Source organism: Callorhinus ursinus, unplaced genomic scaffold (assembly GCF_003265705.2).
Source record: "Callorhinus ursinus isolate GAN/ISIS: 27379988/994484 unplaced genomic scaffold, GSC_fseal_2.0 scaffold10, whole genome shotgun sequence".
Lineage (NCBI taxonomy): Eukaryota > Metazoa > Chordata > Mammalia > Carnivora > Otariidae > Callorhinus > Callorhinus ursinus.
Genome location: NW_027397072.1, coordinates 27,187,376 through 27,203,819, shown reverse-complemented (window position 1 = coordinate 27,203,819; position 16,444 = coordinate 27,187,376). Strand labels below are relative to the sequence as shown.

Below are 16,444 nucleotides of genomic sequence, written 5' to 3'. Positions count from 1 at the left end.
CCTGCTTGGCGGCGGGGGATTTGCTTCTCCCTCTCCCACTGCTACTCCCCCTGCCTGTGCTCTCTCTCTGCCTTCTGTCAAATAAATAAAATCTTTAAAAAAAAAATGTATTTTTACATATCCTATACTTTGTCCCATATGATGTGATATAAATATTGATCCCTGGGTTGAAATTCGAAAATTAAATGTGAGCTCTAGAAGCAGTCCAGTCCCACAGAATGCCCAGAGATCATAACACCCCACAGACACAGGAGACTGTGAGTTAACCGGCCAGACCTCTGCCGACTGCATGTGAACAGAATATTGGTGAGCACAACACCTATCGGATCAATACAGCAGCTCCCAGAACGGTTAAATGCAGGACTTAACACTTGCTTATTATTATTCTTGCTTGGAAACTAGCAATAGGTAACACTTAACCTAATGCTATTTATTAACAATGGTTCCCACTTTTCCATTTTGCACTGGGCCCTGCAAATGATGTAGCTGGTTTGGTCCTGATTTGATGATTTGAACCCCTGAATCCAGTGAGGCCTGAAGCCGCCAACAGAAACCTGAGGACCCCCAGTTATCTGGCAATAAACAGCCTCTTTTCCTTTAGCTGGTCTGTGTATCTTTCACTTAGAGCCAATGGGTCCTGCCTAAAACGACCTCCAGTCCATCATCTCTCCCATAACATCCTATAGACACCCAATGCACTCGGCCCTGGCTGCCTCTAGGCAGGATCCTCTAGGATCTACACATTCTTCCTTGTATTAGTTTCCTCTTACTGTCTATGAAGTTGTCACCATCTTAGTAGCTTAGAACAATACACATTTATTATCTCACAGATTCTATGAGTCAGTAGTCTGGGCACAGAATGAGTGAGTCCTCTGCTTCAGAGTCTCAAGAGGCAACAATCCAGCTGTCAGCCGGCCTGCAGTCTCACCTGAGGTTCAACTGAGTGAGACTCTACTTCCAAGAGCACTCAGGTTGTTGGCAGAATTCATTTCCTTGCAGCTGTAGGACTGAGGGCTCCAGCTTCATCCTGCCCACCAGCGAGAGCCTGCCCCCAGTTTCCCGCCTCGTGGCTCTCTCCACGGCAAGCCGCAAGCACTACAGGCAGCTTACTTTTTCCAAGCCAGCAAGAAGTCCTCTCATTCCAGTTGGCTAAGGGGTCACAGACAACATAACATAACCAAGGAGGTGACATCCCATCAACTTTGCCATATTCTATTAACTAGAAGCAAGCTGTGGGTTCTGCCTGCACTCGAGGTGGGGGAAGTATACCAAGGCATATCTGCCACAATCCTACTGTTGTGATCATCCTGGCCTCCACTTGGGCTGTGAGCGCCACAGAGCACCATCCTGATTGTATCCTTAGCCCCCTGCACACTGCCTTCTACGTAGCAGGCACTTCAAAGTTAGTGAGTTGAAATGAAAGGTTGAAGACAACATAAGATGTAGACTTCTAAGGACATAGACAGAGAGACAAATCAGCTATAAAAACATTAGCAGTTGTTTAAAACTAAAAAGAGAGAGAGAGGGGGGCGCCTGGGTGGCTCAATTGGTTGAGCGTCTGCCTTCAGTTGAGGTCATGATCCCAGGGTCCTGGTTTCAAGCCCCGCATCAGGCTCCTTGCTCCGTGGGGAGTCTGCTTCTCCCTCTCCCACTCCCCCTGCTTGTGCTCTCTCTCTCTTTTTCTCAAATAAATGAATGAATAAATCTAAAAAAAAAAAATTTTTTTTTTTAAAGGGAGAGAGAATTTACCCACACTGAGACCACAGGAGTGAACATTAAGTCTTCTTAAAATCCAGCAATTCCAAATTTGGGTCTTTTCAAAATGTGAATACCATTTTCTAAGACTGTGGCCCTATCTACAGGATAAACATTTGGGTGTTTTATCAAAAGTAACATGCAGAAAATTTGCTCACATTGGGAAGAGAAGATAAAATAATTACTTTTAACCAGGTAGAACTATTATCACAAAAACTAATGATTTAAATAAGCCTTGCGTCCCTCCCCCCAAATCTTTCTACTACTTGGAAACGAAATAGATATTTTTTTAGACCTAGTTTTTCTTCAATATTCAGGTAAAGTATCTTTGCATTCATTTATTTTGCAGGAAGAAAAAAGATACGTAATGGGGAAAAAAACTCCCTATTTTGTAGGAAAAGTAAAGCAACTCCTTCTTCAGCTCTTTCTACACAGGTTCCTAGTCTTGTAACAGGCAATTCCTTTCCTAAAAACACATCTAATAAAAGTGTGGATCATTGCTGAAATTCTTAACTGGGCTGTTTCCAAACATCTGACACATTCCTTCAGCAACGTGCAGGACTGAGTCAGCAGGACCCTAAGGAATGGCCAAGCAACACCACCTCATCTCTTTCCGTCCCAACTTCCTTATACTCACACAGGACAGCTTTGTCCCTGCCAACACTGAGGGCACGTTCTGGATAAAAGCATGCTCTTCGTTTCACTTTTGAACTATTTTGGAAACGAGTAATGGCACCTGCCTCCAAAACAAAATGTCACATTCCCTCCTGTTACTTTTATTAATGTGGTAATACCTTCCTCATCATTCTTGGCCTTTAATATCTTTTATTCCAGGATACCCCCTTTAAGCCCAGCATCCTCAAGCCTCAGTGTGGCTCATTCGCTAGATGCTTGTGAAAACCAGGGTCATGGGGTCACCGCCTGAGGGTTCCAGTTTGGTAAGGCTGGGGTGGGGTCCCACAACCTGCTTTTGCTATGCATCCCACAGGGGACCACAGTGCACAAGGGGTCCAAGCACCACACCTTGATACACGCAGCCATGAAGAATACGGAGAAGTGTGATTTAAGCATCTTCCACATTAAAGAACAGAAAAGAACTAGAAAGGCCCAAAGGTACAAAACTCACATTCACTGAACGGCAAAACGGCTTCCCTGGATCCCCTCCATGAGCGTGCAGAATAGAATGTGTAGGGACATGCATGGCTCAGATTACAAGGTGCCCATCTGAGACTGGGGAACTGCTCCATGGCCTTGGGAAGGGGGAGAAAACAGCTTCTAGTCCCCAAGGCCTGGAACCGAAGGGAACCAACTTCCATGCACCCCTCCTCTGTCTACACATGATGAAAAGGAGGGGCTGGGTCTATCTAGAGCAGTGCTTCTCAAACCATAGCTGCTTCAGCATTACCTAGAAGGCCCATTAAAACACAGAGTGCTGGGGGGCGCCTGGGTGGCTCAGTCGGTTAAGCATCTGCCTTTGGCTCAGGTCATGATCTCAAGGTCCGGGGATCTAGCCCTGCATCAGGCTCCCTGCTCAGCGGGCAGCCTGCTTCTCCCTCTCCCTCTGCCCCTCACCCCCAATCACATTGTCTCACTCGCTTCTGTCTGAAAGAAATAAAATCCTTTAAAAAAAAAAAAAAAAAAAAAAAAAAAACCACACACAGAGTGCTGGGTCCCATGCCTAGTTTCTGGTCTAGGACCGGGCCTGAGAATCTGCATTTCCAACAAGTTCCCAGGTGCTGCTGCCCCTGGTTTAGGGACCACACTTTGAGAACCACTAGGTTTGTGGAGTGGCAGTCAAGCCGTCCATACTATCGGATGGAACGGGGCAATTTTACCCATGAAAGAGCCTCAAAGACTCAAAAGTGAGCATTAAAAATGGTTACACAGGAAGACTGGCTGTACTATACATTCTCTCCTACAAAAGGACCTGCTTAATAACATAATCTCAGTAGCCCTGATATAAATGAATTTTAGCTGGTCTTTCCCTCAGAAACAAATGTGACTTGTAATGTTTATTAATCAAGAAACCTTACTGAGAGTCTACTGTGCACACAGAACCACTGTGTAGGCCAACTTCCTAATAGATAAAAAGCAAAACAAAAACAGGGTCCTTGCCTTTAATTCACTTATCATCTGTATTATTTCACCTCCAATTACTAAGAAATTTTGGACTAACTTAACATAACCTTTTCACTATTACAGTTAAGAAAGAAAGAAACATAGCTCTCTTGAAAGGATTCTTGTCTTTGCTTACACTCTACATTTAGGAGGACAAAGCAAGTCACGGGGGGGGGGCACAAAAGTGGGGATTTAGATATTTTTGTTTATTTTCAAACCAACTTCCAGACCATTCCCCCCAGAGACCATAAACCTTCGGTAAATGGCCCCATCAATATAAAGATGTGAAACACAGATCTGTAATCATCAAAAACCCACTGTAATACACTAAGCCTCCTATTTTTCAAGACAAGAAATATACCAACACATTATAGACAAAAATTTCACAAACTGGGGATGCATGGGTGGCTCAGTGGGTTAAGCGTCTGCCTTCGGCTCAGGTCATGATCCCAGGGTCCTGGGATCAAGCCCCACGTGGGGCTCCCTGCTCAGCGGGGAGCCTGCTTCTCCCTCTGCCTCTGCCTCTCCCCCAGCTTGTGCTCTCTCTCGCTCACTCTCTCTAAAATATTTTTTTAAAAAATTCACAAACTAAAAACTTTTCACAAAACAACCAGAAAAAAACCTTAATAATAATATCACCACATGTTTTGACAGCTCTTTTGTGAAGCATTTTCATGAACCTCATTTTATTTGATACTTACTACAAAACAGGAGGTGTAGCCAATGGGTGCTAGTAACCCCATTTACAAACAAGAACAAAATCACCCAGGGACAGTGAGTGACTGCCCCAGAGGCCCAGCAGAGGTGGCCTTTGCACCTACCTCGGGCTCACCCCACAATTTGTGAAATTAGATGGGGTGGGGGGTGCATTGAACAAAACCTCAGAACAGCATTCAAATGTATTCCATAAACTGTATACTCTGAATTTAACACATCCTAACCACTCTCTTGAATTTGCCATGGTGGCCAGATTGGGATTCTTAGCTGCCGTTTTTAAAGAATTTAACATTTTTTTTTTTTTATTTAGAACGATGTGCGGATCCCCACTAACGTGCCTTTTAACACAGCAGTGACCAGAGGCTTTTCTTTTTTTTAACCCTCAAGCTTTCACCCTAAGCCTCCGCCGGTGGCTCTGGGGAACATGGGTCTCCCAGAGCTCGGCAGAGGCCTGGGGATGTCAGCAGCACAGGGGCTGGTCTGGTGATCTGGGCACAATGCATGCAGTCAGGCTATGATGATCATTTGTGTTGCCGGCCTTGGGTACTTCACTGTTCTATATGCAATTTTTCTCATCCATTAAAAAAAGGAGCATCAGTAAAAAAAAAAAATTGAATGCATTTTCAATTTAAAGCATTCTTTGTCCATGCCTTCAAAGAAGTGCTGTAAAAAAACCAAATCCTGTCTTGTGTTTTATTCCTTAACAATAAAATCCACTTGCATTTACAAGGCCCCTGTGTTATTTATGGCCTTGCGCAGCCTGCGAGACCTGACTGGGAAGCAGCTCTAGCTCCCTGATCACCTATCATTCCGGTCCTCACTGACAACCCAACAAACTCACTTCTAGGTTCCTACCCCGGGCCAGGTCTATCCCCTCCCAGGGCCTTTGTGCTAGCTGTTCTCACCGCGGAACAACAATCTCCTCTGTGAAGAGTCTCCCTTAATTCATCACCAAAATACAACCAGCCTTTCGTTCTCCCCCATGAAGAACCGATCCCATCGGTTCGGTAAAGTGGACCATGTCAACCCTGGATTGGCAACACCTTCCTCAAATTCATCTTCCCGAATCCATGAACCAAACTCATCTTTCCTCTGGTCCAGCAGAACCAACGGCACGGATTCAAAAACCAGCCCATCCATCTCCTAATTTACAAAACACGACATTTCGCAAACTGTTTACGTCCGTCCGTGCCAACAACATTACTCAAATGTGGAGCAGTGAGGGGGCCACGGGGGCCAGGAGAGTTGGCCAAGAGCAGTATTCAGGGATCTAAAATTACAGGGAAAATCGTACAACATTCATTTTACTTGGTCCCAAATCTCTATCAGATGATGTTGAGCAGAAAGATTCTAAAATTGGCAGGGAGAAAGGAAAAGTTGTCTTAAAGTTTGGGCCATGCCAGGGCAGCCTCCAGAAAGAAAGCTAGAGGAAACAGAATAAGGTGGTGTGCCCTTGAAAAGCTGTCATAATAAAGCAGTGTCTGGTGTGCAAGGAGAAGCACAAGGGCAAAGAAAACCAAATGGAAATGACTGCCAAAAGGGGAGAGTAAGTAAAGAAGAAAGGAAGGAGAATCCTCTAGACAGTGTTTAGAGGACCGTATTTACCGCACACCACCACCAGAGATGCTAGTTCGACTCTATTCAATTCATTCAGCATTGATACTACAGCAAGGAAGGAGCCTGGGTGCTTAACGTGACACGGAGAAAATCCCACTCCACACTGATGGGGAGACGGCCGCCTCTCCCGCCAGGGCCACCTATCCCCAGAGCCAAGAAAGAGTGAAATCACAGGGACCTGAGAAACACAAACAGGGGTGTGTAAAAGGGAGCGCCCAGGAGGGGGCGGGCCAGGGCAGAATGGAAACCCCTGAGAGCTTGAATATGGTTGGGCAGGAGTCTTGCTCTGCATGCACTTTTCATACACTACTTCACGTGGTTCCCCAACATGCCTCTAGATGGTGGTCCAGACCATTATCCTACCAGTTCCGGTGCACAGGCTAACCTAGCCTTCGCCCCTCCACCTCCCAGGTCTCACAATGAGGCGGTGTTCACATCCAGAGCCTTGGATCCTAACTCCAAAGACTGAACTTCTTTCCTTTCTTTTTTAAGAGAGGGATGGGAGAGAAGGAACAGAGGGAGAGAGAGAATCTTAAGCAGGCTCTGCGCTCAGGTGGAGCCCAACGTGGGACTCGATCTCACGACCCTAGATCATGACCTGAGCTGAAATCAAGAGTCAGACTCTCGACAGACTGATTCACCCAAGTGCCCCCAAAGACCAAACTTTTAACCACTGACCTACACTGCCTTCTGGTTCAGGATAAGAAAATATAGACCCAGTAAGGGGAGAAAGAGGAGGAAGGCAAGAAAGGCAGGCAGGCTGGGGAGGGGGGAAGGGGGACCACTTACAGGCAGCATTTCCTTCTTGTAACCACACTGTCTTAGGCACACAGATTCTTGGTACCCAATGCACTGTGCCTACATGAAATGTTCCATCCTTAATAAGCAAGGCAAATTAATAGGTACACATGAGCATATACAAATACATTCAGCTCTGATGTGTTTTTTCCGTAAGTACCGAAAAAACTAATTTGTGTCACGCTAACAAATTATGTACTGTTTTCTCTCCACTAACAAGACAGGAAACATCATTAGCAAAATATGCATTTAGAGCAAGATAAGACCATACTCTCTCCCTTATCTATAAATCATTGTGCTTAATGACCACATCAGGGAGTTTTTAAAAACATGACCCTGATGAATAGCTGTTGGATGTATTATTTTTTGTTTCTGTATATTTAAAATATTTTGTAATTGAAAATATCTAGTGAGGGAAAAAAACACCCAATGTGTTTCAAAGTGTTTAAACCTTTTTTTAAAACACTTTAAGTGCACCTATGTATCATTAACAATTTTGCATATTTTCAACTCTTACAACAAAGTACATATATTTATCAAACATTCAGCTAACTGAAGAAAAACTGGATGAAGCAACCCTATATGCAGCAATCTCCATATGTACTATTCAAAACTGAGCTAAACCAGTATTCAGAGGGCTCCTGCCTTGAGGAGTTTCTAAATTGTTGTTTCTTAGTATTGGGCTTGAGCTTTAAAGTTCCACACAAAGAGTTATAAATAATGCCCAGGAGAGAGTTCCTTCTGGATCACTGCTTCTCAAAATGTGGACTACCTTCATCAGCATCCCCTGGGGTGCTTGTTAAAAACCCAAGAGATGCTGATTCAATAAAGCAGTTTAATAAACTCCTCCTGGGATCAGTTGCACATTCACATTTAGGAACCACCAATCTAGAATCTTTTTTATTATTAATTATTTTAAAGATCTATTTATTTATTTGAGAGAGAGAGAGCGAGAGCACGAGCAGGAGGGGCAGAGACAACCTCAAGCAGACTCTGCACTGAGCAGAGCCCGACACGGGGCTCGATCTCAGGACCCTGAGACCATGACCTGAGCTGAAACCAAGACTAGGACACTTAATCACTGTGCCACCCAGGCCCCCCAGTCTAGATTCTTTTAAAACAGACCACGTAAAAATGGCCACAGTCATAACCCAGATCACCAGCGGCCTGCTCCTTATCTCTCCCACACCCCGGAGCAGCTCCTGCATTAGGGAAAACGCCAAGACAGATCCACAGTCACAGACTGTATGGGAGGGACCTGGCTCAGCTTCTGCCCACCCATCCTTGCATCTTTGGGTCGTTGCTAGGGACGCCAAGTCTTTTTTTTTCTTTTTTAAGATTTTATTTATTTATTTGACAGAGAGAGTGAGAGAGCACAAGCAGGGGGAGCAGGAGAGAGGGGGAGGGAGGAGGAGGCTCCCCGCGGAGCAGGACTCATTCCAGGACCCCGGGATCACGACCTGACCCGAAGGAAGACGCTTAACCGACTGAGCCACCCCGGTGCCCCGGGACACCAAGTCTTAAGTAGCCTGCCTCTCGAGCCCACGTGCACAACATCTTTGGGCTTATTTTATGAGTTGATTATATCCTCCCACCCCCCCAAAAATGTGTTGAACTCCTGACCCCCCAGTAGCTTAGTGTGTGACTTTATATGGACCCTATTTGGAGTCAGAGTCTTTACAGAGGTAATCCAGTTAAAATGAGGTCATTAGGGGAGGCCTTGTGTCCTGATCAAAAGGGGAAATTTGACACAAAGACAGACACGCATAGAAGGCAGATGATATGGAGGCACAAGGCCTTCTACAAGTCAAGGAGAGAGGCCTGGGACAGACCCTCGCCTCACAGCCCCTGAAGGAACCAACCCTGTCCACACCTTGATTTGGGACTTCCAGTCTCCAGAACTCTGCGGCAATAAAGTTCTGTTGTTCTAAGCCACCAGTTTGTGGTACTTTGTCATGGCCCGCCCTAGAAAACTCACACAGCTTGGGAACTCACAAAGTGAATTCAGGCAATAAAAGCCAATCTGTATCGGGGCTGCTGTCCGGAGGGGCCACAGCACTGGATGTCCCAGCAGCCCAGGGCAGTAGAAAGAACAAGGAATCCGGAGCCACAAGATCTGCGGGGTAGGGTCCAAGCAGTGCCCCCCTGCCTGAATGGGGATAATAAATCACACCTGCCTCTCCTACCCACACAGGCTGTGAAGGTCAAGAAAATGCTCCCCATGTGCTAGGAAGCACTTGGCGAGTTGTCCTCACCCCTCGGCAGCTCCTCAGCGCGTGCCCCGATCTCGGTCAGCGTGAAGAGTGGCGACACGGCCCCAGCACTCCAGCTCCCCCTGTTCATCGCTAGGAAGATACTTGGAAACAAAATCGGCACTTCAGGAAAATTCAATTTGAGCTCCCAAACATGTCTGAGCATGTTTGGAAAATCCAAGACAACAAATAACAGGGTCAGAAACAGCAAACTCCCAAGGTTGCCAAAGATCCTTTCAACAAGTCAGCCTTCCTAAGGGCCAAGGGTTCACTTGGGCAGAGAAACACTTCAATAAGCCAGGCCAGGTAGGAGCCAGGCGGTGCGTCCAGGCCGGCCCACGGGCTGGAGGAGGGCTTCACCATGAAGGTTTAAGTACTGTCGCCACACAGAATTTATGGTTCCTCCATGTTTGTTTTAACTAGTGTTGAGAACACATATTTGACCCAGGGTGAACTTGACCTCTGGGTCCCTCTCCTTTTGCCGGGCTGTCTGTGCCACATGACAAGACGTGCCAGCCGACCCTCCCACCCCGCTCCCAGCAGGGGCCATGGTAAACCTCACTGCAGATCTACTGGCAAAGCAGCTGTCAATGACCATAGCAGGCATACGAAAAATGTGTAATCATTCTGGGCCTGACTCCCAAGCTCGGCTAGCGCAACGCGGAGCCAAGCGGGACGGGAGACAGCCTGAAAAGTCCTCTTGGTCATCTGAACTCCAGCCACATCACATTACTCCCTCCTGGACGATGCCATCTACTACATCTCTGAACACCAAGAGTATACGTAGCTGTCTCCTCTGCATATAATTACGGAACACTGCTAGGTTTGGGGTGTGTGTGTGTTTCCAAAGCAGTGTGGGCTGAAAGCCAATGGAAAAGCAATGGAATATCGATTTTTCTGTTTCTCGCTAAGGAGAGAACAAGTCATTTGATGTGCCATGAGTTAAGTGAGTAAAAACAGACCCTGTACTCCCTGCAGCTGGCTGCATTTCTCCTCTATTCATAGAACCTGGCACATGGTAAAAGCTAAACAGATATTCGTTAAATAAATGAAAGAACCATCCGTGCATTTATGGAGGGTCTGCAAAGTGCCAGGCACCCTCGGGGGACTCCTATCTGCCATCTTTGCTCTTCCGCCCTCCTCACGCTGCCAACCTGGCCTCACCCTCATCTTGCCTTTATGCTCTTTTATGTCCTCTGCTCCCAATCCAGTCTCCTTTTTAAAGCTGAGCCCCCTGGCTGTCTCTCTCTCTCTAGCCCACACCTACCCTGAGAGGGGGACGAAAAGACTGCAAGAACCAGTAAGGGGTAGGTTCGGTTTGGAGAGAGGAAAAAAAGGCAAAAATGAAGAGAGGCAAAAACAGTACACATCAGGGATTTAATGCCCCAAGTGGAAGACAGAGTCTCTAAACAACAAAGACCCTCCTATAAATGTTAACTCTTTGGAAAGAGAACAAATGTGGTGCCATCTCTTTTGCCCAAAACACAGATGGATCACTATCAACAGTCCCTCAGTATTAAGAACTAAAATGACATATCCCACACCATACTTTCAACTTCTAGAGATCCACACACAAAGGATGTCTAGAAAAGCAGCATTAACATGCAACTGGGTACCTCCAGAAAGCGAATGGGTGACTATAGAGCCCCTAAGACCACCTCTGTGGACACACAAATGCATTCCGTGCCATGGTGTAGGTCTGCTGCCTGCCTGTCTCACACTGATTTGCAATGCAAGGCTCACTAAATCTTCAGTCTTCAGAAGCATTTGCCTGTGCCACATTTGAATGAAGTTTCAATCAACTAAAAACAATGGTGTCTGGCTCCAAGGGCACCTTATTTTCTTCACTGGATTAAGCAAACTGAACAACATAAACACATGCGATCTCTTACACAGAAATATTTTTTGCATCAATTGGACATGACCTATATAAACTGAAATTCTTCAGCTAACCCCTTTCAATTATCCTCAAAATATAATGACAATTAGGAGGCATCCTCGGTGGTACGTTTAAACATGCATACACATTTTATGATGACAACTGTCTTAAGGGGGAATTTCATGTTCGTGTATTAAGTATAATATAGCATACTGAAGCGCAATTGTTCAATTCAGCAAAATAAGGAAGTGAGAGAGGAAAAAGACCACAAATCAATTTCTTTTGCAATCCAAAGTTCACCACTGAAGTAGTTACAGTCACCAAAATGGTCAGGATTTTTTTCCCTTTAATTTATGTATACCTTAGGGGAGTATTTTTACCTCTAAACAGCAAACTTTATTCCAAAAGAACTAGAGACACACAAATAGTCTAATACTTGGTCGCTTTTTAAGTTCTATTAAAATAAATCATTCAGAACAAACTGCTTTCTTTTTTCTTGGTAATCAAAGCCAGAACAGCATGGGAGTGACTGGCTTTTTCATTTATTCTCCGCTCCCCCCACCCTGCCGTCTTCATTGAGGAATAATTGACAAATAAAAATTGTATATATGTCCAATACTTGATAAGGTTTTGATATACACATACATTGTGAAGTAATCACCACAATCAAGCTAATTAACTAACGATCACAGTTAACATAACAGTTAACACTGTTTAAGGAGTAGAACACTTTTAAGATCTACCCTCTGAGCAAATTTCAAGTAGGACTGTTAACTACAGTCACACTGCTGTCCGTTAGATTCCCAGAACTGATTCATCTTGTGTGACTGAAACTTTGCACCCCTTGACCACCATTTCCCCCTTCCCCGGCAACCCTAAGCTACTTCAAAGCTGTAATATAAAAAGGGATTCATATCTACATTCTTTAAAAAGAAGACAACGATGACGCCAGCTAGGGAGACATACACAGGAAAAAAAGAAAACTGAGTAATAAATAAATGAGTCAGGATTTGCTTGGCTGAATCCAACCAGAAACTAAGAATCTTTCTGGTTTCATCGAGGCTTGTATACCTTTTCTCTTTCACCTTGATACCTGGAACAATCCAACAAAGTGAGCAAGGTTTTAGCACACAGTCATTTCTGGATGGGAAAATACAGGGTCAGAGAGGTCAAGTGAATCCCTCAAGGCCACACAGGATTTGAATTCAGGGCCAGGGGCTTTTCTAGTAGCACGCTGTTCAACCATGGACACAAGTTTCACAGCATGAGTGGGAACTCCAGTCGTCCCATCCAAAGGCAGAAGGCTCCTTCATCTCTCTGGCTCTCCCACATACACAAAACAAGTCTCCTATTGAAACATAACCACCTAGTACATACATTACTTTAGGTTGGGCACTGGCCTACCCCAGCATCACTTTTAAAATTATTCCTGAAATGACTTATGATATACATTTCTAGTGCTTGGGCCTGCATTAATTTGACAGATTGGGCAGCATAGGAAGGCCAATTTTCTGAACGCTGAAAATCATCAAAAAAGAAAGTGATGTGGCACTGCTTAGACCCCATGCTTTCCATGGGCTAACTTCTAGGAATAGGAAAGAGAACTTGAACCAAAAGCCACACATATTTCTTGCAGGTACTGTGAGACTAAATCAATGTAACAACTTCCTCTGGGACCCCAAAGTCACTGTTCTGACCCGGAGCCTTCTGCAGCTTCTCTTTCTGGGTCACCAAAGGGCAAACCCAGTCAAACCCAGGCACAACCATGCCCTTGTCTCCCTCGCCTGGAGAAGCAGGAAGCCATGGAGTGGTTCCTTGAGACCTGGCTGCTCCCCCTTCTAGGGCATCTTTGGATCTTCTGAGACATCTCTGGAGCCCCAAATCCTCAGACCACCTTTTCAGAGAAGGCACTCGAATGCATCATTTGCCAAGTAAATGTCTTCAAGTATTGGTGCATTCTAACAGGCATCAAGGAAGAGAACCCACCCACTGTCTAAAAAATCCTGCTCTGTATTTTCAATCTTTACACAGCAGCATCCCACTGCAATGGTGCTGTCATGGGTGGATTATCTCCACCTTCTAGGGAAACCACATCCTATCAGGTTTTGAGCAGAAGGAGATACTGACGGGAGGAAAAGGTGTGTAATTTGACCTATTTCGTCGTAAATTCAAGAAAATGCTGGTACACTATTGTCAAGTGTAATCTAAGAAGAAGTGAAAAATTATGACAGTCTAAATGCCTACAACCCACAGCATTTCTGATCTAGTGGTTTGAGTTCAGTAATCAGGAGGCTGACAGTGAGTTCATTTCTGCCATTACTCCTTGATCACAGTTAAATCCTAACCCATCCAGACATTCCTTTCTACAAAATCCAGGTCATTATGCCAAAGTCCTCCTGTTTCTTTCAAGGAGTGGAAGTACCTTTTAACAAGCAAGTGCACCAGAATGACTGCACGAGAAATTTTTTCCACTATTTTAAAATCCAAACTATATTTTAAATGAGATATTTAAAATATTAAATCAGTATTTTAAAATCCAAACGGTATACAAGACAAATTGCTAAATCTTAGTATGCTGAATACCAATAAGCACCTAAATTTTGGATTCCAATCCACAATGTTTATGGCTCAAGCTCCATGCAGAGAATACCTAAGAATGCTAAACTTTGTGTGAGTGGAAGATTTTTTAATTCCCAATTAGCAACAGACAGAGTCAGCTTGTCCAGCGGAACCTCACAATACGTTTTCACTGAATCCTTAACTTTACAATGATCAGGGAAATGTTTTCTGATGTCTCAAACCTGTATGTCCCCATAATACATTTTTCTAAAACACTGCTACAATGTGTATTAATTGGAGAAGCACTGAAGGAAACCCCACTTGTCAGTTCTAAAGAACAGCGAAGTGGTCACCTCCTGGGAAACAATCAGGCCTCAAGGATGGGGGATTCTTGTTGCTGTTTTCAGAAAGCTTTAAAAACTGCTGATATTTTATTCCAGAACAGGGCCACCTACTACCCATGCCCCTCCCGCCATCAACTTAAAGTTTCTCATTTGTCCATATCCGGGTCTGAGTTCATTGTACTGTTTGGCATATGGCGCATTCTCCACTGGGAAGTTTTTCCTAGCTCCTGATCCACAGGTGTGACAGTGATTAATACCCAGTTGGGGGCAGGGGAACCCTGAATGCACCGCACAGTTCTGTACAATACATTGCCGCACTGATATCATCATTACCATGACCCAACCCTTCATGGGTGGCAATGAAGGCTGCAGATAATGGGGTACACTGCATTGCAGACGTTAATATCTCCAGGATGGTATTAGCCGCCTCATGTCACCCCCGTGGAATCTCCCTCCCCCCATGTGGATAGCCCCACTCTGCCCACTGTGCAAGGCCACAATGAACGTGGAAACTTACGTTTGGTGCACCTCTGGGAACCAGGGGCCTTACTCCAGCCATGGCAGCACTGCCCTCCACAGACATTGACCCTAAAACAAAGCAAGACCTCTGAGTCCAGCAGTCGCAACATTTATTTCCAGAGAATCCAAGCTTCTAGGGGGCCCTGCAAGCCCGCCTCCCGCTTCCACATTCCTCTGGCTTCCAGAGAGTCCTAAGCCATACTGAGGATGCCCAAGCCAAAGGTGCCCAGGTAGAAGGGTAAAGACCATGTATCAGGGGAAGACGGGAGAACCAAAACGCCTGCATAACCTAGCGCTACACAGGACAGGAGAACGAGGTCCACATAAATGATTTTCTTAACCCCCAGTGTAGAGCCAAGTGTCTTTCATACATTATCTCACCCTCAGTTTAAACGAAATCTGAGCTTTAGATAGAAGTGTCCAAACGGGTGAGATCACAATGCCTGGAACTACCCATGAAAGAACCGAATAGGTAAAACAAGATATCCCCCAGCCCCCCAACCTGTGATTAATGGGGAGGGGGACAGGAAGGATGTTTATCAGCTCCCAGTAACAGAAACCTTCCAACCGAAAACTCTGTCGATGCGGAGACACCCCCGCCCCGGGAAAGCAGACCCCACAGGTGCACGGAAGCTCAAGCCCACAATTTCTAGGATGCTAAAAAGTTTTAGGCCACCGAACAGGGGCTGATCTTTACAGCCAGCCCTCCCAAAACGTTTTGTTTGTTTGTTTGTTTCACTAGCTAGAAAACATTTAAAACTGAGTTCCAAAGTTTAATTGATGCCGAGGGAGCGAGCTGTAGTGACTTCATGTGTACGCCCATCTTCTAGGAATAGTTAGGTTTGCGCACAGGAGGTTACGCCCCAGGCAGAAATGCCTTTTGTGTTTACCCGCAGCCGAGAAACAATGCACTCGGAGTTTATCCTCAAAAGTCCCTCGGCTTCCCGCACTCGGCTCTTCACCCGGCGCTGGCGGGCGGGGAAGGAGAAGGCGGCCCCACCGCGCACGACGCCCGCGGCCGCGGCCGGGCTCCCAGGGGCCCCGACCCCGCGGGTCCCGGCGCGGGCGGCGCGCGCGCGGAGGGAGGGTGTGGGCTTACCCCTGCAGCTGCTGCTTCTGCTGAACCTGCAGCCTCGAGCCCCCGCCGCTGTGGCTCTCCGGCGGCACTTTGGAGCGCACGGCTTGCCTGCCTTGTTTGGTGAACCGGGCGGCCGCCGGATGACCGCCGGGCTTGGGGTGGAGCTGCCCGCCGGGGGCCCCGGGCCGCGCCGGCTCCGGCGGCGGTGGCGGCGGCCGGAGCCCCTGCAGGGCCGCGCCGCCGGGCTGGCTCGTGCGGCGCGTCCGCTCCGAGGGGGCCCCCGAGGAGGCGCGGCTGGGGACGCCGGCGCCCGCCGAGCTGCGGCTGTACCTGGCGTCGAGCGCGACGTTGAAGGTCCGCGGGCGCGGGGGCCCGCCCAGGGGCAAGGCGCCCGCCGCCAGGCCGGGGCCCGGGCGCACCACGTACGTGATCCTCCGCACCCGGCCGTGCGCCGACGACGCGAGCAGCCCTGCCCAGAGCAGCAGCCCCCACCTGAGCCAGGGCCCCGCCATCGCGGGCCCGAGCCGGCGCCCCCGGCGCCCGCCCCCGGCCGTGCGGCTCGCCCGGTGCGGCCGCCCGCGCGCGCTCCGGCTGCCCGAGAGCCCGGGAGGCGGGACGAGGAGAACTCGGTTGCAGGAGAGGAAGTTCTGCGGGCGGCCGAGCGGCCCCAGACCCCAGCCGAAAGCGGCGGGGAGGAGGGGGCGGGCGTGGGGGTGGGGTGGGGAGCGGGAGCCCGGGAGGGGGGGGCGGGGCGAGGGGAGCGGGCTGCGCAAGGTGAGGGTCCGCTCGCGCGGCCGCGGGTGCAGGG

At 47.3% G+C, this 16,444-nt stretch overlaps 1 protein-coding gene across 7 annotated transcripts in view; it reads right to left on the bottom strand.

Annotated features, from left to right (window-relative positions):
* LTBP1 (latent transforming growth factor beta binding protein 1) overlaps positions 1 to 16,170 on the bottom strand; it is a 387,020-nt gene extending 370,850 nt beyond the window's left edge. For 3 of the 7 annotated variants that reach the window (XM_025868027.2, XM_025868030.2, XM_073897252.1), the window contains exons 1-2: positions 15,658 to 16,163; positions 14,557 to 14,627 (exon numbers count right to left, since the gene is read on the bottom strand). In XM_025868027.2, coding sequence (XP_025723812.1) covers positions 14,557 to 14,627; positions 15,658 to 16,148 — 562 coding nt within the window. In that variant the 5' untranslated portion in view covers positions 16,149 to 16,163. Of the gene's footprint in view, positions 1 to 14,556; positions 14,628 to 15,657 lie in introns of all 7 variants that reach the window. The other 4 variants (XM_073897251.1, XM_073897253.1, XM_073897250.1 and 1 more) reach the window with 3 other exon arrangements.
* Positions 16,171 to 16,444: the final 274 nt, after the last annotated feature.